The sequence below is a fragment of the Melanostigma gelatinosum genome (assembly GCF_949748355.1).
Source record: "Melanostigma gelatinosum genome assembly, chromosome: 20".
NCBI lineage: Eukaryota > Metazoa > Chordata > Actinopteri > Perciformes > Zoarcidae > Melanostigma > Melanostigma gelatinosum.
The window spans coordinates 15,503,950-15,530,789 of record NC_136653.1 but is presented as its reverse complement, the minus strand read 5'-3'; the positions used below and the strand labels follow the sequence as shown (position 1 = coordinate 15,530,789).

Sequence of the window (26,840 nt, the reverse complement as noted above, 5' to 3'; positions counted from 1 at the left end):
TCAAGATAAATAATGAGACAGAAAAGGAAATCCTGAAGAAGTCAAACTAACAGTCAACATAAGAGGTCGAATCGCATTTAAAGGGATCACCGGCCTGAAGATAAAGCATGAGAACCACTGCTTCAGATGACACCCGGTCCGGTCTCGTCCTCTGACTAAAGGACCGCGGTGGGTTTGATATGAAAGTATTTTTTTCGACTTTTCAAACACTCACAATTCTCACAATAAAGACAAACTCAATGCCATTGCTGTGTTTATCAAAACATTTATTGTTCTTCAGTTTCTAGTATCAAATATAACGCATTCCATCTCTTCAGGAATTATTCACTTTCTTTTAAAAAACATTCAACTTTGTTTTTTAGAAAAATCACATCAGAGCGTGACTGAGACGACTCAGAAATCTTCCAACACAAAACATTTCTTCATGTTTTACAGCAAATTGTGAACATACACGACAGGATGGATTGTCAACTAATTTTTGGTAGAAAGCTCGAAGGTTGGATTGTCGGTCAGTGTTTTGGTGCAGCGCGCACTGTTCCAGATGAGGAAACCACTGGAGTGTCTTTTTTTTTTTTCTCAAAAATCCAACCAAACAATGCAAGTGAAGGAGCCGGGACGAGCTTTGGTGCAGTGAGAGCCATAAAGCGGCTTCAGAGCTACGAGTCTGCTCTGTGAACCCGGCTGTCGTCACACAGATGGAAACCTCCATCCACTGGGCTAACAAACAGTCCAGGTAGGCCACCCTGCTCGGTACAGAAGTCTTAAGTTCATTCAACAACGGCTGCATCGAGGAAAAGATGAGCGACTGTCAAATATATATGCAGGTGGAGAGAAGAGCGATGGCGGGAGGGGAAGGAAGCAGGAATGGGAGGAAATGTGGCGAGCCAAAGGGCCAACATCTATTCAGTGAGAGGGGAAGTAAGCTCGGGTAAGATCTTCAGTCCACAGCCTGAACGCGCCGCGGTGGAGGAACCTGAAGTGTTAAGTGAGTGAGTTTAAGGCAGGAAAAGTGACATTAGCGGTATCGTGGCTGGAGCTGATCAATGGCTCCTCTCACCACAGTGCTGTTGGAAAATGAAGGAGTTAACACGATTAACATGTGGGACCATGCCAACGGCTTTGAATGCTCTCGCTCAACCCGTTTGCACCTCTCATGTAATCGATACTTCTACCGTCACACTTCTGCATTATTGGTTTCATTTGTATCACAGATTAAAGCAACGGATTTAATACGTTTAAATTGAAAGCAAAAATAACACAACTTTGAGAGAAGTCAATAGTTGAATGTGATGGATTGCCAATTTCATTTTCATACCAACAGCTGCCTTTAAGTTGGGAGAAGTTGTCGTTATAATTGATTTAATCATAACCCAATCTGTTGAACTGCTAAAGCATGCTAAACCTTTGGTATGGTCCTTTAACTTTGCAACAGCACTGATGACAGTGTGCGACTCTGCTTTGTGGAAGCGGATGTGATCTGAGGGAAGAGAAAAGAACGCCGTGATTTATTTCAGCCGACTCTCAGCACCCTGGATCCCCAAAATGGACCTGTTGGAAAAAGTGTTGAGTTAGCGTTACGTAAAAACCCAACCAGTTTGAAACAAAGCTCAACACTTAGCAGCCTTAATTAAGGCTTATGCAAGCACAAGAAAGACCCATAGATATGTCAAGGATGAGTCTTTCTTCATCAAATGTTAAATACTCTACTGCAACCACATGAGGGGATGTGATTGGAAAAACTTTCATGTACGAAATTCTTAAAATTAAGGTACAAAAGATTCAATATGAATCTGCTCTGTGATTACAAGACCAAATGTCTTGTAGCGAGATAACTAACACCGGCACGGCCGGTACTTTTTCAAATCCACAGGATTTACTACAAACACTGAAATCAAGTGACCCACAACACGAAAGACATCAAGTACACATCGTTAGGGAACAAAAACCTCTACATCATTTACACTCAAAACAAAAAGGAATAAAACACAAAGAAGACAGTTTAGAACATACAAAATAAAGAAAACCACGGAACCTCGTGTTTTACACGAAGAAAGGAGGAATCTTTAGGAGTTTAGACACTTTTAAAGGCGGCCCGACTGTCCCAACACTTCAAGCGTGTTGAGCGTCTGGAGACCTTTACTGGCAAGAATTACCAATGTGCATTTTAAAACTTAAAAAAAAAGGATTGTCACTCCTTTCTATCAACCGCTACTTTGAGGGAAATACCACTAAATTTATGAATTAGATTCACACATGCAGTCAGGATTAGTGGCCACTCGGCACTTGTGAACAAACTCTTTCTGAAGACTTAAAACCAGAGAACTTCATCTGTGATGTCATCCAGATGCACAGCCAGGAGTTTATGTACGAACAGAGATTCAACGTATGAACGTCTTAATGTTACAATTTGATCTTTGCATGAATCAAATCCAGTGAAATAGTTTGAATATTTACTCAGCCTATTGCTTTACCTCTAGCATGTCAGGGCTGTAGGCAGCCGAACATTCGTATGACATCACAGTCAAATGGGCGGGACAAACATTCTTGCGTTTCTGGAGATGAAGGAAATAATGTCAATGGCAAAATTCAGTGGCATCCACCTGAATCTATATAAAAGGTAGTATTTCTTGCCATACACGGTGTTTAAGAAGTTTTTTGAAGTATGTGTGATATGTTACCCCTGACCTTACAGAATACCTCAAATGAATAAAAACGCAGCACAAATAAGAAGGATTATTCATCGTAAGGGCAACAGAAAGATGGACATCACACACAACCACACATCTTTGGGCTAAAGTTCAACCGGCTTCACATACCCGCATGTTCACGGTATATTGGCCATGTTTTTATTTTCCCTTACACTTTTTGTCAAATATCTTATAAACAGAAATGTGGTCCAGTCATCCTTCATTTTGAATCCAAATCAGAAACAAAACTCGAGGAAAACGATTTATGTCTAGACGCATCAGTATATCCTTACATGTAAATATGTTTAAACGTGATACAAACGCAAGTGAAGAGTAACTTTTAAAAAGAAACAAAAATCAACAGGATGAATACTGGGGGAACGTTGTGGTCTACTTATGTACACGATCACTACGTAGATAATGGTTGCCCCCTCGGCTTCCTGCGAGCGACGTACGCGACGTTCACCTCTGATCTTAAATGATCAGTAAACACGGGTAACTAATGTCTTAAAAAGTTTTTGTTTAACTAACTTTACACCCGGAACAGACAAAGAAATCGTGCGATAAAGAAAAAATGTATGGAATAAGTAAGTGAGCCTTAGTCGCCATATCTAGTCTAATAATGATGTCATGAGAGCCAGACCAATTCAAGGATTTCAGTGAAGTTCAGAGAAAAGGCGAATGCGTCAGAGATCGTACGACTGTTTCTTAAAATGTGTCGTGAAGAAATGCTTCTTTACGTCGGGTGATAAAGGATGGCTTTGTTAAAATGAGGGAGATTACATTTCCGGGCAGAAGTAATCTGGTGAGTTACTGTTCTGCTCCACTGACGGACATCTGTTATCAGCTCAAACCGTTCCACACACACACACACACACAGCCATGCAGCTCAGTGATTGCGCACCGGTCATCAATAGATAGTCACGCAGATCTGGATAAATTATAACGGAACGGAGGAAACGGCTACAGAAACGGATCCGTCGGGGAATCGTCAGCAGTTCTCTCTGACGTACCGAATATATGCCGAGTAACTGACAATTCTAAAAAAAACTCAAATAAATCTTACACACATTCCCTCAAAAGCACAATCAGCACAAATTACAATCCTAAATCTAACTAATCCATAATCAATCAATACAACTAAAATATACATCCAAAATGCGTGAAAGTTTTTTCCCCAAATTGGACTCCAGGTAACAGTTAAAAGATCGAAACTTTTAGAACAAGGAGCGACGCCACAATGACCAAACTGCCCTGAACTAGAGACGAACACTATGTCCCAGAAGCTGAAAAGCACCACAAAATATACACAAACAGCCTCAACATCTACAATTTGTAAAAGCGCTGGTAATTTAGAAAAAAAAACCGTATTCATGTGACATCCAACGCCGGTTTGATCTCGGTCACTACTCTGATAAATACTCAACTGTCCACCTCTGTGCCTGTATGCAAGGTCTCCACTAGATGGTGCCATTCACCCAAAAACTGCTTGGAGACTAGTCTCTACCTGAAAGCGTGATTGAGATGGAAAGAAATGAATTAGTGATGAAACACTGCCACCTACAGCAGGGGAGAAACACTGCGATGGGAAGAAGCTGGCCACAGTCTGCCACGACCATCGCCTGCACCCAACCAAACAGCGAGCGGCAAATCATAAAAAATAAAACGACTATGAAGTAGTGATATAAGAATTACAACGTTTAAGTGTTTTAATGACTAAGTGAGGAGGGGAGCAACCATTATCCCGTGATGAGTTCTACTGAGTGTCCGTGGAAGATGCTCAAAGCATTCTTCACTAGCTTCCTTTAAAGTAGGATTAATTGTCCAGTGTCTCTCCGGTGCCAGTTTCACAACAATGGACAATCGGTACACACAAAGTCAAAAACAAAGGCATGCTCGCAGCTAAAGTCTTTATGTTCACGGTTCCAAGTTGATAGGGGATGAATGACGCTTCCGTGCAGAGATGGCGACTGTGTGCTTGACCCCCCCCCCCCACAAAGGGCTGAAGAAGCCGAGTCGGAGCGGTGCAGGAGAGAGGCTCCCACGTTGGGAGGAAGAGGACTCCTTGTGATGGGACTCCTCATCAGTCAATCAGCGACACGTCAATGTGGGACAAATCAATCATGTGCCTGCGTAGTAAGCGTGATAACAATGTTTGAGCCGGCGTCTCAGGGGGCACAGGTACTAATGAACACTTATGTCGTACAATCTGTACAGTAGCGAAATGACCACCGCAAGGTCAACAACAACAGCAGGTAATCATGTAATTGGTGTTTCTATATAGATGATAAAAAGAGTATTTTGATTACCTATGGAAGCTCATTTGAAAACTTTCTGCATGCTGGGGACTGGAAAATGTGGCGACTGCTTTCCTCTGCTGGTGCATCATTTTGAACACCTGCAATAAACAGAAATAGTCAAATGCAAATGTGCCGATCACAACGTTTTGACTTGTCAGAGTAGGAAAGGCACAGGTGTTACTAGCATCACTGATAACGGAGAACAAACATGCAGACACGCTGAAATCAAAGCAGCGAAATGGGATTCAGCCATCTTCAATTCATTTCACTATTTACACGAGCGTTTCCTGCGGCGACAAGTCAAAACGTCTCCTGTGAAAACGGTCCATCGAGTACAACTAGATGCTCCCTTTATCCACAATAGGGAGTGGGGGTGGTGTAGGGAAGTGTTCTCTCTCTACCTACTCGATCGCTACGACAGAGGGCGCTATGGGATCACACTACGGACAGCTCATCACTGCCCCTCTGGAGGGTGCCAGAGCTAGGTTTCATCACGAGCTACGAGCTAATTTTGCGACTCTTCATACAAACTACATGCTTTGCGAGCAGACATAAGGAAAGTGCACACGCAAGTGTCAAGCTGCTGTGCCTACCTCTATGGGGCCAATGGACTGGAGAAGATTCTGCAGTTGAATGTCAGTGGTGGATGAAGACAGACCCTCAATGGACACAGTGCAGCGTTCGTTCTCCGTTCCTCTTTGGCTCTGTCTGGTGGCCGTTGGACGACCCCGACCCGCCGGACCAGCCCCTCTACCTCGACCCGCTACGACGACCTACACCACCGACGCCAGGCGTGAGAGAAATTACCCACATGTAGTAAAAGAAAGCCGGGTGAGGGTTTAGAGAAAGACGGCGGGCGAAAACACAGACTGAACCTCTCACAGCTTTCGCAGGCATGTTGATGTTTTAATCTCGCATTCAACGATTTGAAGAGGAGATATATTTCTCAGCACACAAAGGCACATTTAAAAAACTGAGTTTTCCTCTCGTGCCTCTCAGACACGCCGAGCTTTCACAGGATTGACTTATCATATTTCTACATAGCACATCAACGTCAGAACATGATGCATGTGGCATAGCATATCTTCATTTGAGCTCGAGAGTGAGAGGTATGCTTCTTCAGCTGCAGAGGAAGAAGGAGGGAGGCTTCGAAAAGAGATAAGAGGAGGTAGAGGGAATGTGTGTGTGTGTGTGTGTGTGTGTTGGGGGTGGGGGAGCCAAAAGGAGAGGAGCCATGCGAGCGTTATGGTGACTGCCTTACCCTGTCAGCGTCAGTGTGTATGGTAACTGTGACAGCAGCCTGGTGGTGACAGGCGTGCAGAGAGGCCAGGGGACCCGGTGTAGCCCTCCGTGTTACACTGCTCTCAGCTTGTCAATACTCCTGCACCTGGCACACTGTCCTGTCTTATTACCACCGCTACTCGATTGGTATGTCTGCTGAATGCCAGGGCCAGCGGCACGAGACAACTTTACAGGAGACATTGCAGCTTCTTTTATTTCAGAACTGCCGTTATCCAACAGTCTGCTCTATGAATATACTATGTGTGTGTGTGTGTGTGTGTGTATATATATACGCTTGCTGGTGTCCAAAGCACAGAAGGCGGCGTGTGACTATTTGTGACATACCCTGTTTTGCTGTGGGTTGCCCGCGACCCCTCGGCCTGCCTGTGGTGTCCCGCTTGGTGCCTGTTGTTGCTGTTGCTGCCCCGACATTGTAACCTTCCGCTGCCCGGCCGGGTTGAGCGGGGTGGCCGCCCAGGTGCCTTGTTGCTGCACCGGGTCTCCGGCTGCCACTGGGCCGTTCCCACTCTGAATGGGGATGACGGAAAACACCAATTAGCAGCTCACACAAAATTCCAGCCACCTCTCAATCACAATCCTATTCACATTAAGGAGCAACGGATAGGTTTTTAGTCAGGGCCGATACAGGTTATTGGCAATCAAGGAGGTCGATAACTTGCAACCAATACACATTTGCAGGCTTGTGATGTTTACTGTAACCTCAGCGATATCTGCTGCTGTACGTTGGAAACACAGCTTTGAATGTCAGAGCCACAGTATCCTTAAGTGGTGTTGATTGGCACAAATACTCGTGTAACCAATCAGATATGTGCTGTGGGCCGGACATTGAGTGCAACTACAGACAGAGAGAGCATCTGAGCCAAAGTAGCTTATTTCTAATGTATCTGAAGTATCTGCAATCGGATAAAAGAAGAAGTATTCTTGTACTCGTATAAACACTGTATATCTGTACTTTGTATATTCAGCATTTAAGCAAAGTGTTTATGGACAACAGGGAGAAAGGCAAGGACATATCTACAACGCGGAGGTAAAAAAGTGCCAGCGTTGGCGCTGGATCCCTATCACACACGCTGTGGGGAATAAAGATCAACCCAACAAGGTGATGGTCTCATTATCAAATAAAGTCACAGCTCAACTCTGTTGACACGCGAGGGGGAAGAATTGAAGGTCGTCTCTTCCCCGACTCCGCGGAGAGATGTGACAGATCAATACGGGGGAAGAAAAGAGGCGATATCTCTGACCTGTCCCCGGTTGAGAGTAAATGGATTAATCCCTCCTATAGAAATCACAGCTCCTGATTGCACCCATCAAATGCTAAGCTGCATTACACTGGAACGACAGCGGCTCGATGTGTACCCCATCCCCCTTACACCCCTCTCCTCCCCAGCTTTTGTGTATTGCGCTGCTTTGTATTATCCCTGATGAAAATATAATTTGCCTCTTATCTGTGTGCCAAAGCCATACAAATCCAAATCCTCAAAAGTGGCAACTTTCTTACACAGGTATTATGTTGCCTCTCCGTTCAACCAAAAAAGATTAATTACAAGGGTCTTGGATTGGCATTCTTTTGTTGCCTTGCACCTGAGAGATGGGTTGATGGTAAAAAAAAAAAGAAGCAACCGAGGGATGCCAGAGAGGAAGAGAGAGAGAGCAAGAAAAAAAAAGAGAAGGGAGGAGATAACATTGTCAAGCGCCCGTTGACGACAGCAGAACAATGTGGAAGAGGAAGCATCAAGACAATCTTCTTTTCACTACGGCTACAGGCCTGTTTCCGTCTCTCTCTCTCTCTCTACCAAACATCCCGCTCTCCTTTTTTTCTCCAAGATGCGGTGCATCAGATAGCTCTGCGCAGGTTTCCATTAACGCACTGACACCCAGTTATCTTCATCTGCAGCACAGCCTGCGATTTGGGCTCTGCGGCTTGATCCTCTGGGATTGGAGTCGGAAAGCGGCTTATTCCAAATACTATCACATCACACCAATGCGTCTCACCAGCGACAAGTACGAGTGTTTAACATGCATGCCTTTGTGGTTTTTCAATAAAGATTCATGTGTAATTAAGGCCACAGCAGTAACTTATCAAGCGGGTATAAAATAGCCGGCAGTGGTAATTCTGGACTTGTTGGTGTTACCGTCATTCTTGTTTCACCGTCTCCAAGGCCGCTATCTTTAAAATAATAGTCTTCTGCCCTTAAAAGAGGATATCAACCTTTAAGAGCAGTGATGAGGTGTCCCCAACTCTTCAGATAAATGTCATACTTCTCCCTTTAATGCCTTCAGCCTTTCTGTGTCCTAAAGGTAAAATGTGCGTAAAAGGCGTTGTGTCTTAAATACCAGTTCCCAACGCTTAAGAGGAAACTCTTAACAGATCAATTTTTACTAAAATGACACAGACATCACCTTGTCAAACCCATAGGTTAGATATCTTTTCGATTACAAAATAGACAGTGTGAGGGCAATCAGTGGCATTTCATTTCAAAACTGTCGTTTCCCCCTGTGGGTAAAATCTGCTGAAGTGGATCAAATAAATGTCGGACCAAAACACAAAAGAAGGCGTTGGATAAAAATGAAATGGGCATGCTCACCGCTCCTGAAAGTTTGACGACTCTGACTTTTTGTGGCACCTGCTGGCCTTCGAAACTAGAATTCTTGGCCCGCTGCATCACAGTTCTTTTAGCCCCGGGTTTGGGTGCTTCAGCTAGAGCCTGAGCCTGGCCAGGTCCCACAGAGGGAGTTACAGGAATGTTCTGTTGGGGGACCTGAATGGACTGGATCTGAGCAGCAGGCCTGTTTACGTTCAGCAAAGCACTGTTCCTTCGCTGCTGTAGTTGTTGTTGCAGCTGCTGCTGCTGCTGCTGGTTTTGTGGAGGCGGCTTCCATTGCTGGTCTGGAACTGGCCTGGGGAACTGTTGCTGCTGGGCGCCACCTTTTACCAGCTGCAGGCGTGCCTTGACATTGGGACGTGGTGTAGGGACCTGAGGACTGCTGTTGGGAGGGATGGGGGTGGCTTGATTGGGATTCTTTAATGATTGATTCACTGATTGTTGTGTCCTCAGAGGAAACTGTCTCTGCTGTAGTTGTTGCTGTAGTTGTTGCTGCTGCTGTAGTGGCTGTAGTTGTTGATGCTGTAGTTGTTGCTGTGGTGGTGGTGGTTGTTGCATGAGGTGTGGCGTGAGCTGATTCTGTTGTGAGGGTTGAATATGTGAAGGAGACGGGCCCTGGCTCTGAGTCTGAGCATTGAGCCTGTCCAGCAGCTCCTTCTTTCTGACGCCAGCCTGCATCTGCCGTCGCATCTCCTTTCTCTTCAGGATCTCTTCTCTCAGACGCTTCTGCTCCACAATCTTCAGACGGTACTGCCGTGTCTCCTCATCCTCATCAGGGTCCTGTGGCACAAAGAAAGCACAAACCGACAATATGACCACCTGTCTCCACTTACTTGAAGGCGAGGCGAGAGCCACTCTGTCTAATTTGAACCATATTACTTGGGCTGACACTCAGATGTAATCAAAGGCAAAACCCAAGAGAGAAACGCAATAGTATTGATCTGGTCTTTCCAATGGAATGAGACTGCTCTCATTAACAACATGATTGGGCTTATAACTAATGGGGGTCCTTCTCAGCACACGAGTATGATTTCTGGGACACTGGGAATTTAGCAGGAAACAAATTCTCACAGTTATGGAACCATTTCAGAAGGACATTCATAAAAAACTTGTTAAGCTGACCTGTGGTGCCGGGCTGGACAGCGTACTTGGGATCTCCTTGCGAACCACCGTCCTGCCCGCTCCTCCGAGCTGCGGTTCGATTTTGGCGGCAGCTTGGCCTCTTCCTCGGCCACCGTCGGGCACCAGCTGAGTGTGCTGCCCCGGACGCATCCCCTGTGTTGCCTTGGCAACAGGCCTAATGTTGGCGGCGGGGCGGGGACTGTTCATGTTCGCGTTGCCAGGTGCTACAGGGAGCTCCCGGAGGTTGCTGTTGCGCTGCTGCATTTGCTTGGAGAGAGGCACGCTCTGAAGAAAGTGCAAAACATTAGATATTTCATGTTTTTACAATCAATCTGATCTAAAAAAAATATATGCATTTACAGACAGTATACAATTATTAGAATGACCCCATTTCACTGCCTTTCATCAGTTTGAGCTGATATTTTAATCTCTCACCATCCGCTGCCGGTTGGCCATGTTGCGCTGTTGGGGGTTCTGAGGGCAGGGAGTCATCTGCCTCGGGCTACCGTGTGCCTGCTGTTGATGGAAAAGACTCTGGCCGTGGTGCATCATGTGGCGAGGCTCGTTGACATTTAGATGTTGCTGCTGATGATGGGGCAACTCCTGCCTATGGTGCTGCTGCTGCTGCTGCTGCATGGACTGATGGGAAGGCAAGGATTCGTGATGCGAAAGCTGGGAGACAGGAGGGCCGTGCAGTAAGCCCTGAAATATCAGAGAGAGAAGACAAACATGAGTAAACCAGCTGAATCAGAACTTGTTTTTTTTATATTTTACAATAGTATTACTTCTTATGAACGCAAATCTATAACATTAAATCAAGCAATTCCTGCATATACAGTAATTAACCTCCAACTGGTATCCTCAAGTATCTACCAAGTAGTACAACAATAGTGATTCAATCACTAGAGGGAGCTCTTGTCTGTGTCTCTTGACAAAGAGCCGAGGTGCCAAACATACACAAGTCTTTTTTCCTTAACGCTTCAGTAGCAGTGAATACGATAACTAGTCGAGTTTATTCATGTGTACAGTACTCTTGTCTAGTCATTGCTCTTGCCACGTCAATTTTAATAATCTAGACAAAAATTCATACATTCATGGCGTACAAAGCATGTAAATCGTTTGCCAGGCTACAAGAATTGTCCCAGGTAAGAGAGGATGCTACAAAAAACATGATACGCAGATAAAATGTACATATTAAGCAAGCACAGAATTGTTGTACAACAAACAGACACACCCAGACAGACAGCTATTGGCTTAAACATCACTTACTCTTTGTCGTACCTGCATCCCAAACTGGACTTGTGGAGGGGGGAAAAGGTTCCCCTGCTGGCCAAACGGCTGACGAGGGCTCATGAAGGGTCTGGGCTGGTTGGGGGGCCCACCTTGTTGATTCAACCCGGTCATCCCCTGATGGCCTTGGTGGGGAGGGAGGTTGGTTCTTGGGGGTTCTCTCGGAAAAATCCCTAGCGGACCCTGGCCCGGCTGGTTGAAGGCTGGTCCTGGTGGGCCGAAGCCCATGTGGCCCTGGCCAGGCAGCTGCTGCTGCTGCTGCTGCTGCTGGAGGTTGTGGCTGCTGTTCATCAGAGGGCTGGGGCCCTGGTGATCAAACATGTGCTGCCCTGGAAACCGTGTTGACTCTGTGCGCTCTGTGCCCCGCAGAAGGAAGACCGAGCAACAACACAACAGAGACGTCAGGGTTTTTTTTGCATTGTGAGCCAATTTCAATACATCAGTAATACTCCCCTCTCCAGATGTATAGTCTCATGGCAAGGGAAATGAAAACAGACAACTCTATCAAGGTGAAAGTGTAAACAACAAAGTGGGTTGTTTTAATTCTGCATTGTGAATGAAAATAAATCTGAAATATAGGTGTTTAATGCAGCTTCCGGGGCTCATTCAGATGTATATATACACATGCATTTAACATGAGTGCTGCTGATAGGGAAGCACCAAAAGGCAAGCAGCATACCCTGTAGGTATACCGCCAGAGGTGATGTTGAATAGGATTCAATATGCCAAGAGAGCTTTGCAGCCCTCGGCCAAGGTGGGTGTGGGACTCACCTCCCATAAAGAGCGGCTCTCTGTCTTGGGGTCCTTGAGGTGGCTGGTTCCTAAAGGGCTCCATGTGATGAGGGGGCCGCTGGGGCTGACCAAAATTACCAGTCATGTGCTGCTGGAAGTCTCCCGGTCCCTGGGAAAACACAAAACCCATGAATTATACTGGGAACTCAATAATCACAAACAAATTAAACTAATGAAAAATGGGAATTTGGTGTAGAGTATTGCAATCGAACAGGGAGCGGTGGTAATTGAAAGGCGAGGGTCATTAAAAAGATGCAGAATCTTGAGTTGTGAACATCAATATGCATGCCAATATTAAAGAAACCCTTCAGCCGGAATTTGAGAGCAAACCCGCATCAAAGCTACTTGGGGCTTTGTTCCTTTAAACCTTTAAAAGCCCGTCTGTAACAAGGAACGGGCATTTTCAGGAAGGGATAAGTGCCCTCACCTTTGTCTCAACCACTCCGTATGTTCGACAGCTTTCCACTCATTGCATGCACATTACTCCCCATCTATCTCCCAAGGAAAACTAGATAACAACCCTTTAATCCCTCCTTGGGATTCGAATCCCCCCCATAACTGTCTCCTTTATTCTTTTAAACATCCATCTCTGTTGAAAAAGTGAACCTGCTATTCAACACGTGGCACTTCCACAAATGGGCTGCCTGCCTCCTCCAAGCCTATTGTAAATTACTTAAGATGCTATCAAGGCTTAATCCATCTTTATTCCACTGCTGCGTGGCGGTATTTAGAGGAGAGAGGTGTTAGAAAGCTAGAAGGCCAGAGTTCCAAAAACTTGCTTAACAGAAAGTTAATCAAAGGGGCTTTACAAAGACAGGGGATCACAATGAGGGGGCAATCATACTGTTCTGAAAGGTCAGGCAGGCAGGTTTGCACAATGAGGACTCCGGTGTCCATATAATACCTCTCAAATAACACTGCTCATCCTCTCGCTTTTAATCCGCGATAAACAGGCTGCTGGCCGCTCAATATGGCGCGAGATTAACAAGGACACGTATAACGGGGAGGGGTCAAATGTCTAAGTATTTAATAAAGAATGGACGTTTGAGTTAAAGGGGATGTTTTGTTTCTGGTGGTCATGCATTGAAGCAGTTCTTTGTTTTCAGGATATGGTCCTGAGAGTGTTACGGAGCTGCTAACACTTACCATCAAGGAAGAATTAAATTATCAACACGCGCAAAAAGAAAGGATCTCAATATGTATATAAATACGTTATAACTACTAGAAATTAGGTTGGTGGCGTCTTCATTTTGTGGTTAAGACGAATGTCATTATCTAAACAGATTAATTATTCAAATACCTTTAATTGGTGCCGAGATTAATATTTCAAAACCGGTCTCCACCCGCAAAAATGTAATGCAGTAATACTAGAGGCTATGACCCCCCCCCCCCCCCCCGTTCGCCCTGTCTTTTAACAATTAAATTTGATGGGATGATAATGTATGATAATCATGAGTAATCAGGTGCCCACTGGTAAATGGAATGTTGCCGGCTGGTATGTCACCTGCATTTCAAATTGTGTCCTTGGCAGCAGCAGCCTGAACGCGATTGACAGCCGGGGAATCCAACACTATGCTGTTCATCGGCCTATCCAACCTCACCTTCTACCGTCTGATCAGAGGCTAAACAGCTCGCTGCTCCCGTGCTATCAATATCTTTGACGACCGCAGGGAACAGGGATGGCAAGATACTGACATTGAAGGTTGGGCAAAGAGGTAAATAAAAACACAGTTTTTGTAAAAGCCTGGCTTATTTGGCAACAAGGTTGTAAATCCAAATGAATGCAATTGGATGCAGCTATTTTCCAATGACTAATTTGCATAAATCCATATAAAATGCAATTTCCAAGAAGATGTCAGTCGGCAGCAGCACCACCTGATGCCTGGGCATCATTAACCAGAAGGACGGAGTAACTTAGGGCACTTTGGCTGACTTGCTATCGAGCCACTTCTCTCAATACAGTAATTACTTTTAAGGCATTTCCGTCATCCCTTGGATGGGTTCTTTGTGGGTGAAATAAAAAGGACCTTTTCTTACAGGAAATCACTGACTTAAGATCCCTTTTCTCTGATGTGAAATTCAGCCTTCGGAATATATGTTGCAAAAAAAGGCAAGAGGCTCACCCCGGCCCCATCAAACCACCAACCGGGATGTTTCATGAATTCAAATACCGTTCAAAAAATGTCTCCGTGCCTTTGGGACACAAACTTGTGGAAAGTGAATTTTAACTGGCGGTACATCCCGGTTTCACAATTCCATTATGTGCCAAGCTCGCTCCTCTGAGCCCCAGCCCATCCATGAAGAGTAGCTAACTTAAGTCCCGCCACTGCAGCCTCGACCTCCAAAAGTCCACCGCCTAAAGCCCCTATCACGCATTTCCAGTTGTGCAGTCGGACTCGTATCTGTGTTTACAGATTCGCTGTAACAGTATTTGGTCAGGGCAGGGGCGGTCTTAATTGCCGTAATGATATTGCCCTCACAAAAAAAAGTGGGGGACGCTAGCCGTGTGTAGAGGTAGAGAAAAGTGAGGCGAACGGGAGGGAGAGGAGCAGCTGCTACTCACAGGGAACCTCTGAGGACCCACAGCAGGTCTGGGCTGGCTCTGAGCAGGAGGCATCAAGGGCACTGCAATGAGAGAGAAAGAGAGCAAGAGAAAGGGGGTGGATGGAGGAGGGGGAGAAAAAAGGAAAATGAAGGGCAGTAGGCAAAGAGAGGGTGGTGGGGATAGTAGAAAGGGAGGAGCCCATTAGACATCTCCATGCTTAAGGCTGTTACACTGACATACATGTTAAAATTTCTATCAAGACGTGCTCCTCACATCTTTACACAGCTAAGCACAGACCAGGGAGCTCAAGGAAATATCAAATACAGGAGGATAATTTGCCCCAAAAAAATGTAAGTGGGGAAGACATTTGCCATTTGACAAAATTTGGCGAATTATGATTCAATAATCGACAGATTAATCGAAAATGAAAATAATTGTTAGTTGAACTGGATTTTCATATTGCTGACGTACTGCTTACAAATAAGGGTTAATGTAATTCTATGTCAACATCTACCACCGGAAACCATTCAATATGAAGCCATCACTTAAACGAATATATAAATAAATAAAGCTACACAGACGTATATACAAACACATACACACACACTTAATCATAACCACAGGCAATCCCTGATTTTCCAGAACACGTCTTTCCTCTCAGGAGCAAAACCAACCCCCCCCCCCCCCCCCACACACACACACACGCTAACGTGCTTTACTAACAAAATTTCAATCTTGGTCTGGACAGACAGGCCAGATAAACCCATTACTGGCTGAGAGAGCTATTCACTTGTCATTCAACCAAACAACAAAATGACATTCTAATCCAGACATCTTTCAGGACAGTGTACGGATAACTGCCAGCCATAGCATGCACCTCAGCTGAGCACCATGCAGATGAACCAGGGCTGCCAAAGTTTGGATGAAATGGAAATTAGATAATGAATCTAAACTAAATATAAATGATGAAAAGATATCCTGTGTATAATTAGGAGCTTGGTTTGATGCAACACATCTCCTTGCTACTGCAGAGGTGTCAGTCAGCACTGTGGTGAATCCACAACTTCACTGGAAAAGTGAAACAAAATCAGTCTCATAAAAAGCACTTGGGTTCGAGTGGATTAGCCTACCTTGTACAGAGGATGACGTGGGCCCTCTGAAATGGGGGTTGATGTGGATGTTTTTGGACTGCGGAGGCTGCTGCTGGTGATGCTGGGGGAAGTTGGGCGGCGGGGAGCTCATCATTCGCGGTGGCGGCTCCATCTGGGGCCGTAACGGAGGGGAGCGGTGCGCCATGTGCGGGGGGATGAGGGGCTGAAGGGGCTGCTGGGCCAGCGGGCGACCGTGGTCTTGGAAGGGAGGAGGTCCTCTTGGACGTGAAGGGTGGTGCTGCTGCTGGGAGTGCAGTTGCTGCTGATGAGGAAGAGGCATTCGGGAGGATGGCTGCTAATTGGAAAGAGATGGGGAAACGAAGAGGAGGAAAAACCAAAACAACCTGTCAAAACACATCTATTTCTGGGGAGACTCCGACATCACTGCTTGCAGCCATGCGATGACACACCAACAAGTCAATTCACAAGCAAGATTGAAGATGGTATCCTAAAAGAAATTAATGCTGGGCTCCTCTGCTCGCACCAAAATCTATCAACCAGGGATTGACCAACTGATTAATGTGCAATAACTACATCGTAACCTTCCAAAAGGGTGCTTGATAATTAGCCATTGTCGATCCATTTAAGCTACCAAACACACACAATAAAACATGCCAGTGACCAAATTTGTCAAGTGGCTAAACACACAGTATGTTGTAAAAAGTAGGACCTCATTAACAGCAGTCAGCAGAATATTTGTGGTGTTGGCATGTTGTCCGTCCGTCATTAAATATTAATTTCCAGTGTTTTGTTTGGAAATTTACAACCTATTGTCATTGAATAAATAAATAAATAAATAATGGAGAGCTGGAGTGAAACATCACGCAGCCTTGAGAACAAACCCGTTATCACAATGGTATATTGCTAATTTATCATTTAGGAACACTAGTTATATTTTTGTGCACTTCTATAAAATTTTGCCTTGGTAAAATGCATAAATTCACTCAGTGATCAAAGAAAAAAACGACATGAAAAAATGGAAATGTGGTATCTTAAACATCACGATAACCTTCATCACAGTTAATGTTCGTTTCAGGACTTTTTCTCTCGACTTTCAGAAGGTCTCGTATGAACTGATGAGCTGTGTAAATCACAGGATTAAATGCTTCGAGTGACATCTAATAATAAAACCCCACAAGAAACTAAATCCTGGGCAAGAACAAATTTAATTTAGTATAATACTGTCTAAATGGACTCCTGCCAAATGATTTGCTGTAATCCATATATCAACATAGATACGGGGGGAGCAGAGCAGAGCGTTTTGATTTTGGTCATGCGCAAACAACCGCAGCTTTGGAGGTCTTAGATAGCGAAGAGAGCAGCAGCGAACAAAAACACCAAGCCCTGTGGTGACTGTGATGAATACAAGAAGTAAATAGTCACGCCCTCTCAAGTCATCTTATCCAGTGAAGCGCTTATGCTCCCTTTAGCTACTCCCCACGAGGAGTGCGATGCTTTACTCAGTGTAGCCAAAACCATGATCCCTTTAAAAGTGTTCAGGTTGGTTTACCTGCATGCCCATGTTTCCCATCAGGGGGATCCTGTGGTCAATCATTCTTCCTCGGTTTCCTCCTCTGAAGTCCACCATTCCAAAAGGTGGGAAGCCTCCTCTTCCTCTGCCTCCTCGCATTCCTCCTCGCATGCCTCGGCCTCCATATCGATATTGTCTCTTCTGCCGTTCTTGTTCCTCAAACTGCATCAGATCTTGCTTGGCCTTCTCTGACAGTTCTAATGAGCGGTGGAACAGGGCGAAACAGAGAAGTTGTACTACGCTGTGTGGAAAGAACTTGAAGTCCATAGTAATGTAAAGCTATTACAGCGTGGAGCAAAGATTTAACATCAGAAAATATGAGTTTTCAGGATAAATATTGTACCTAGTGTTTCAGGGATGCTCCTCCTGTTGCTGCCTGCATCAGCCAACCGCACAACAGCACCGTCCTTCCTCTCAGATTTAAACCGTATGCGACCAGACTCTCCATCTTCCTCATCCTCTTCGTCCGATTCCTCCTTTGTTTCTTCTTCAGGCACAGTTTCATTTTCAACCTGAGGATATTTTCAGAGGTTGGGAAACAAAAGGCACAATCAGTTATGATGTTTAACTTCACGGTGATTTGCAGTGCATCACAAAATCTGCCCTGAAGTGGAAATAATAAAAGTGTAAGGTGTTACATGGAGGGTGTCAGCATACCTCCTCTGTGTCAAAGACCCGAGAGTCTTCGGCTGCGTCTTCTTCTTCCTCCTCCTCCTCCTCCTCCTCCTCCTCCTGCTGCTGCTGCTCTTCTCCCCCTCCCGCCTCCTGCTCCTCTGGGATCTCCTCCTGTTGGACTCTATGTTCACCCAGACGCTCATCATAGTTTTGATATTCATCATCCTTTAAAAACCACAAAGATAACACGTATCGATTAGTTAAAGTGGTAAAAGGGCTTCGATAAGGATCAGCAATGGCCGACTATGTTCCAAAACACTATCTTAGTGTCTCTGTTGAAATTGAAAACATCTAATTATGCTACGTGATGCTGTTACAATGTACGGCAAACATATATATATATATATATATGCATTAGGGACACGTGGGTTGAGTTCAACTGACATTTTATGAAATAAGGATGTACACATTTTTTGTTGCTAAAATAAATGTGTGCTTAATGACGATATACTTGTGACAACAGATAGATATTTCAGTGAAAAATGTCAAAATCATATATAGCATGAAGGCAAACAAATGTTATGGAGTGGATTTTGGGGAGACACCATGGAACACCCCCCCCCCCCCCCTCCCAGCCCAAATTACCATAACAGTGGGAGCAAGGCTTCATTACTATTCCTGGCAGCATTTGAAATTCAATGAGATGTAAATGTTTGACATGATATACAGAAATGCAGGCACGGATAAAAGCACTGCTTCCCAGTTCAATGATGGTGAAAATATCATTGACTGACTCCTTGCAAATCGCTGTTATTGGCCGCACGATAAGTTCATGAACCCTGGCCAAAAAACATCCCGCAGACAAACATTCTGAGAGATGACAGATCTTTTTTTTTTTTTACTATTCCATTAGAACATTTCAGTTCATGATGAAATCATTTCATATAATCCTAAATCCAAATTCACGGTCATTCCAGCAAACTAACAACCTCATACTTGTGGTATAGGAGCTGCTAGTCTACCTGCATAACACCCTCTAACAAAATAGCTAAATAAGGTCAGACTGTAGTCACATGGTGTTTGGTGTTGCGCTCCATTAACCTGCCAAACAGCAGCACATATTAATGCAGAAAAAGACAAAAAATAAAAACGCTTTCGGCAGACCAGACGGATGGACAGGCTGCCCCGAGGGAACACAACAGCTTAATCCTTTAAACTGCTCCACATAGTACGAACTGAATACCGAGCAAAAAGTCAAGGCCAGGCAGTTTAGTGAGCTTGTAAACCGTTATTACGCATAATACAAATACACATCTACACCTGAAGACATTTCACCAAACACAAAATAGGCATCCACTTGTGTCAGTTAGAAGGTCAACATCTTATCTTTGTTTGAAAAAAAGGAGGTGGGCCAATATATCTCTGTCAGGTGCCAAACACCATCACGCCTTGGTAAATGGACCAGAACGGACATTTGCACATGGCTCTGGTCTTATCTTTGATCCTCTTAGTTCTGGCTAAGAGGGAAGGGAAACGAATAAAAGGGAAAATCGCATCAATCATTAGAAAACTGTATGGTGTGTCCTCAGGAAGGTCAATAATCTTTTCACCTGCATGAGACTTTATCAGATCCAGTCTAAAGCCCGAGATAAAAGCCCCCCACATTAACCTCCGCCGATTGGCAGCACATCTCGCCAACACAAAGCAGCTTCTTACTCCCTCAAAGATACAGGGCCCAAGGTCACAATGGCACACGGATTTGGAGGCGACAGCAGAGCATTACCTCATGCCAAACAAGCTGTCAACACAAACTTTGTCAGCAAGATGGAGAAATTAACTGGCAGGAAGTGATAATGAATCTAATCCTCTCCTGCCCAAAAACGCCAACCAACATCTCCTTCTCCTGAATAGATTTTCAATCCCGACTGTCCCCTCACCGAGACAAGAAAACTGATATCATCTCTTGGGAACAATGGAGTTGGACAGAAAAGGGAGGGCAGGCTGTGTGTGTGTGTGTGTGTGTGTGTGTGTGTGTGTGTGTGTGTGTGTGTGTGTGTGTGTGTGTGTGTGTGTGTGTGTGTGTGTGTCTTTTACATGTAAGTAAGCAAATGTGAGAACTCACCTGAAATTCACCATCAATGGGCTCATTGATTTGGATGTCGAGCACTTCATCCTGGTAGCCATCGTCACCCTCCGCTACCTCTCCGGTGTAATCCATTTGGTTTTCGGGCATCTCTGTGTTGTTGTCTTGGCTGTATTCTTGTGTGTACTCCTCTTCCCCCCCATGCCGGTACCCCCCCACCTCTACATCCCCTTCTTCACAGCCCTCTGCACCCAGGTTCACAACGTCATCTGTGTAGTCTGCTGCCTGCGAGTTGTCCGGCTGGCCATAGGGTGCGCCCAAGCGGTAGGAGGCATTGAGGGTTATATCCTGACCACTGAAAACAAACAAATATTGGGACTTTGCAGAAAACTGAAATGAAGAATGATGGTATAATGAGCAAGATTTGGATCTTGACTTTGCCAGCTTTATAACTGAAAACACAAAAGAACAAACACATGACACGTGTCATCATTAGCGTACCTTATATTTACATCTTCATTGTCACTTTGTAAAAGGTCATCATTCAGCTCTTCGTCAGACACTTCTGAAGGGTTCTGAAACAAAAATAATGGAACATTATGGTGTGCTTTACAATACTAGTTGTGTGTGTTTGTTCATGTGTGAGGCGTGGGGGCAGGGGACCACCTCCAACCCCAAAGGATGCTCTATTCCCATGTGGTGAAGGCAATCTGGGCAGGTCAACACAGTTCTTTTTTGTCCACTGTACTTCCTCCTGCTTCACATCAACAGTTCCCCCTGTGGAGGAGCCACCTGCTTCAAGACAACTGTTCAGTACGATTTTCGAAATGTTCTACCAACACCAACACCCAATGTTTTGGGTATTATTTTCCGTTTCCTGCTCGTAAGCAGAGAAACCCTACTCACAAGCCAAGTGTTTTATTGGCACCAAGGATCCAATCTAAGTAAACAAAACAGTGAGTTTGTATTATCTTACCTTTTTAACTGACAGCCAATCGTCCTGCAACAACTCCTCTTCCAAATCACTTTGAGAGAGAAACAACATCCAATAACAGGTTAGCTGAGTCAGATAGTAGGGCAATATATAATCTATTTATAAATAGCGTTAATGTGCAATGTCAACGAGCATAACACATTTGAAAATAGTCGGAAAATAAAAAAACAGGTATTTGAATATATTAATTTATATTAATTTGTGAAATAAAAGAAGCACAACCAAGGCTGTCTCACGCCCACTGAATGCATTATATGACGGGAGTCACATAACGTCACTTTAATTAACTTAAATTGAAATGTAACATTAGTTCAAGCTGAACGAGGAATAATGCAACACCCATGACGGCAGAGAACTCGGCCATCAGCTGTGCGCCAAAGATCAGAATGGAGACATAACTTAAAAGATGGGTAAGTAGTACATCTTCTGACATTTGTACTTTTTTAAACAGAAAACATGTTTTATATTGTCAGCTATCAGCAGATAATCTCCAGCCAGCTGTTACCTTATTTAGTTATTTGTGGTGAAATTAGGAAGTATCGTATAGATAACTGCTGACTACAACTTTACGAATCAGCCATTCCTTGTCCAATTAATTTACATTGCAGCACTCTTTTTGTCGAGAAATCAGAACATGAGATGATTTACCTCTCTAGATCGTCATCTTCACCTCTTCTCCTGCGTGTCCGCTCAGCACCAGGTTTGTCATATTCATCAAAGCCATAATCTGCAAAAGAAAAGCTGTTTGTTTACAGAGCAATGGATTATGCTAATAATATTATCAACCTCATAGGTTGATATCAGTCTGTTTTACTGCCCGGCACGACTTGAAATGTACAGAGACTATTAAAACACTGAGATTGGCTTGCCTCTTATGCCAAGCTGAATCAACAACTTGTGCAGCAAGTACACAAATACCAACAGCATGACAAACAGTGGAGACTGGTAAACCCATCCTTCTCATGAATCCAAATTCATATTGAAAGATAATGTTTGTATTATAAGTACATGAAACTTTGGCTGGTGTTACAGTGTAGTTGTTTAGGTTTAAGTGTTACAAATCTTAAATAAGAATGCTATCACAGCACCTGCCACTCTGTAGTTTGATCATCAGCTGACACAGATCAACAATCCATCTTCCTCATGTCTCCCATTAACTCAGTTTTAATAGGTTTTGCCAATCTTGCAACTACATAACATTTTAGAACATTGAAAAGATGGGATGAATAAATGGAACAACATCCGCAATCTGGGATGCACTGATTCAGAGTCCAATACTGTGCTCATGTACTTTTACTCGCACTAGTAAAACTACTCCGATACAACATCACCCAATACCATCACAGCAACATGACGTTTACCTCTCGTCAGTTGAGCCTAAGCTGCCCAGCTGCAAAGATAACCCAAGACGCAGGTTAAATCCATAATTTATTGCCAACTGCAGTATGAGCGAAACAGGCAGTACCCGTTACACCCATTTCAGAAGAGTTAGTAGTCAATGATGCATGCTTTGTCGTGGAGTTAGCCCATCGACTGTATCAAATATGGACGTAGTCTCCGCGACATCACCCGAAGGCGTTATGATTGAAGAGTGGTTGTGAAGCTCAAAGTGAATGGCACTAGCCGTCAGTGAATGGCACTAGGACCCAAATGCAGACTTGTTTTTTCTAGTTTTATTTTTTCCAGGTTTTTTTCCCAGTTCTACAAAACTTGCTCAAGAGTTTTTTTGTGTGCGTTTTTGAGTGAGAGAAATAAATGTTTTGTAGAACAAGTTTTGTAGAACTGTTAATAAAAAAAAAACAGAGTCTGCATTTGGGTCCTTGAACACACCACATCATGAACCGGGGCAAATCCGCCCTTGAGCTTGTGTTGTCCTCCTCATTGCGCTGTCCCCTTAATCTCATAGTATCCCAGCCTTTCAGAACCCGTTGGTGATGATGGATTCTTTCACACTGTTCGGGCTGTTAGGATCCACTGGCAGACTTGAGAAAAAGCTGATCTTCTCTGCTCATAGCTCTGAATAGCATTTACGGCTAACTGGCTTGGCCAGTTGCTGCTAGCACAACAGCTATTCAGAGCTATGAGCAACAACAGTTATTGCCTCATTGTTTTTCGTTTGGTAGCCTTGAGAGACCTTAGTCTGTAATGCAAGTATGTCTGCATGAAAAGATGTACAAAGATATATTATATATTCGCTAATGCTAATCGCGGTTAGCATTTCCCCATTGGCCGTAATGTTAAAATTTGCTTAGAAGCTAGCGACATGTTATGATGTTCATAGAAGACAACTTTAGTACTGTTGAAAGCATCTTGCTGTTCAACGGGGACACCTGCGGCTTATAGACCAGTGCGGCTTATCTGCGTACAAATTGTTTTTTTCTTTTTAAAGTCGGCTGGTGCGGCCTATATACCGGTGCACTCTATGGCCCGGAAAGTACGGTAATCTACAAAGTAGCAGCCGTAGCCACCCCCCTTGGAGAAATGGTATGGGAAACACATTTGGTTTGGTGTTCCTTTACAGTTAGCCAGCATGCACAATGGAGTGGTCTCACCGACGTCACGATCTCCTTAGTTACGAGGTCGGTCGGCCATGTTGGAGTACATACAGATCCTACATGGCGGCGAGTAAACAAGGAAGTGCGGCGAAAATACAATACTTTGAATCACTGGATAGTGCATCAAAGGTTCGCTACCTGGCCAAATTGAAGGTTATTGGTAACTTGGATCCCTATACGATGAGTGCAGATGGTTTCAGTGCCGATCCTACTTATCTTCCATCGGTAAACTACGGCAACATCTACACGTATCTCGTGAACACCCCCAGTCCTTACACAAAAGACGAGCTGGAGTGCTACAAAGGGCTCGACGCTTATAATCAGTTTGTCAGTGGATGGGTCCGAGACGTCAAAGCAACGGTCGTCGAGAATTCTCATCTCGTCATTGGAAGGGTAAATATATACAGATCTGGTCCGATATTTAGCAATATTCAATGTTTACTCAGCGCAAACAGACACGTGTGTTTGTTTACATTGTACGTGCATGTCATTGTGTGCGTGTGTGTAGGAATTCACTTTCAACTAACTCCGAACTTCATCCCCCCCCACACATATATATATATGTATATACATATATATATATACATGATCCGACGTTAAACTGATATCAAGCAATGCTGAGACTGCATCTCTGTGTTTCGCCTGTTGCACACGCTCGACACGTCTCTGGTACCGACTGCTGTCACGGGCCGATGAAGCTTCGGTAACCTTCTCATGTCCAAGTTTAATTTATATTTCCTTTATTAAATACTGTTCACAAACGAATTTGCAAATAAAATCACTGCCCACTTATAAAGTGATCCGCACATACTCTAGTGTACGCCAAATTCCATTCCTTTATATCTCGAGAGATGCGTGACAGCCATTTCTGGCGACGTCGCTTGGATAGCTCCTTCGTGTCATTTCCTTGATGTGTAATGACCGCTGGCAAACGAAAGAATGATTTCTTGTCTCTATCAGCTCTGATGCCACAACCAAAGACAGCACAAAAGTTCACCACCGATAGGTTATGCGACTCAGCCGTGCATGCCAGTGGCTTTGTGTGTACTCCAACATGGCCGACAGCTAAACTGTGACGTCACACGAGACCACTCCATACCAGGAACCTGAAACCAAAGCAACTAAAAACAAAGTCAGCTGTCATTGATTCTGCTGCTCCATGTCAAAATGACTTCCATGAAAAAGACATAACTGGCTGTAAGATGAGGTCGTGGATCTGGCTAAGATTTAGTTTAAAACTGTTGGTCTAACATTTCAGGCTCTGAAACGTCTTGGGTTATGAAAGTCCTACTCGGACATAACAGGTGAAGCAGATGAAGCTATCCCATTACAGGCTAGGCGGTGCATCCTTCAGCTAGCTACAAAAGTGCCTTGATGTGTTCACAGGCTTATTCAACCACCCCACGTCTCCTGTATAACGTTAGACTAGCTGAAACTGACATGCCAAGTATCTTCTGATAGTTACTTCAGCCCAATGCTAATCAAAAAACGACAAAGGGCATGTGGAATAAAACCACAGCGTAAACTGCGTCATATACGGGTACCCCCCTCAGCAATGCTGCAGTGGCTAATGTTAGCTTGATTTGAACCCCAAATGTCTGACTTTATGGACCCATTATTCCCTATAATAACGTATTTTTTACCAACGTTAACACTTCTACATTAATTGTAACGTGGCATACAGGACGTCAAAAGTAATCTCGATCAGTCATTCAAGTGGTAACGTTAAACGTGTTTTCTAGCAGCTAACGTTATATTAGCGTTAAGTACAAGGCTGCTCGGGTTAGCTAACGTTAAATTGCTAAACTAGCAAACGCAGCTGATATCAACCTGAAACCGGATATTTGGACTGAAAAATTAAAAGCTAACGTTAGTCCGTGACTTGGCCCTCATTGAATTTGCTTAACTCGTGGGTAACGTTAATGTCATTCAGCGAAAATAAGTTTGCACTCGCATATTGTCACTTATTACGCTAAGCTAAATATTGGTAACAGCTTGACGCTAGCGTCAGCTCCCAAGCTGTCGCTACAGTTCGCTTTAAGTTATTTATTTACGTAACAACGAAACATGTGTCAAATATTTGTTCAGGTTAAAGCTACTTTAGATGTAGTTAACCGTTTTTGCGGTCCAGTATTTGCCTCAACCGCCAACACGGTAATGTTTCAAACCCTGTTGACATTAGCTATCGTTAGCCACGATAACTAGCTTAGCTACATTGCTAACTTAGCATTGACAAATGCCGCTGGCGCTACTCACTCTGAGCGTTGGCTGACATGGTGCAAGGCGCGTCCCGCTTCGAGTTTGACTATAAACCCTGAGAGCGCATTTAATCTTTAGTATTCCACCGTTTTGACGGTACAAAACGTGAGACTAGCAAAGGGAACAGATTTTATGCGGCAGTGAAATCCATTCACGACCAGAATAGTACAAACATGGCCGAGCTGTGATGCATTGTGGGTAGGAAACATTAGCTCCCCCGGTCGGTCTGCTGCTCAAAAGCGAGGTGCTTGACAGGTAAACAAAATATAATGATTGCTATAAATCTCTCACACAACTGCCCTCCACCACTGCATGCAGTGCATTGCAAGTGTTTGTTGTGGAAAATGCGTTTGTTGTACAGTTAGATAGGTTATACAATTGATTAGATATTGCTTACATAAACACGTGCCTCATAAATAGGCTTACTTAAGTGAGAACCTGACACCTATAGACGATTTAGCCTCTTCCTGCATAGCATACATTTAAAATAATCTAGTATAGGCCCGCAGGTAGGCTTTTTCTACACATACAGTAAATGCCTTGCACTTACATTTTGTATGATTATTTTAATTCTGAGTACAGCTAAAGGCACACAATACAATATAACAAATACAAAAATCTGAAAAAGCATACCAGTTGGCTAGTTCTACTTCATTCAATTCTGTACGTATGAGGTTGGGATCATCATCATGCAGGGATGACTGGGTCAGGGCTCACAGATGAGAAATACTGTAAGTTGTTCCCACAATGTGGTTTCTGCTCTGGCAGATTTTGTGTAGATTTGTGTGGAGGTGCAATAAGTTTGACACATCTGTATGGACATAACTTAACAAACTCTAAACAGTCCCACCTTTCTTTACGACTGCACCCTCCAAAATCTACACACAGACGGTCTTAGAAGTTCAGCATTGCGTAAAACACTAGCTACTTTTGTGTCACTGATTTCAGGCCTTTTATGTCACTAATCCCAACAGCCAGACATCAACGGATATGTGGGTATGCAATAGGTGG

The 26,840-nt window shown here is 44.1% G+C and overlaps 1 protein-coding gene across 1 annotated transcript; it reads right to left on the bottom strand.

Moving 5' to 3' along the window:
* Positions 1-305: 305 nt before the first annotated feature.
* rbm33a (RNA binding motif protein 33a) lies at positions 306-25,971 on the bottom strand. Its single transcript, XM_079292071.1, has 19 exons — positions 25,827-25,971; positions 21,664-21,742; positions 20,998-21,046; positions 20,523-20,596; positions 20,061-20,376; positions 17,981-18,163; positions 17,667-17,835; positions 17,303-17,520; positions 15,772-16,087; positions 14,660-14,721; positions 12,076-12,205; positions 11,284-11,660; positions 10,450-10,716; positions 10,015-10,299; positions 8,875-9,672; positions 6,614-6,796; positions 5,581-5,760; positions 4,997-5,085; positions 306-4,816 (listed from the first exon to the last, which is right to left on the bottom strand). Exons 1-19 carry the CDS (start codon positions 25,843-25,845, stop codon positions 4,771-4,773), a joined length of 3,840 nt encoding a protein of 1,279 aa, XP_079148197.1. The 5' UTR covers positions 25,846-25,971; the 3' UTR covers positions 306-4,770.
* Between the last annotated feature and the right edge of the window lie 869 nt (positions 25,972-26,840).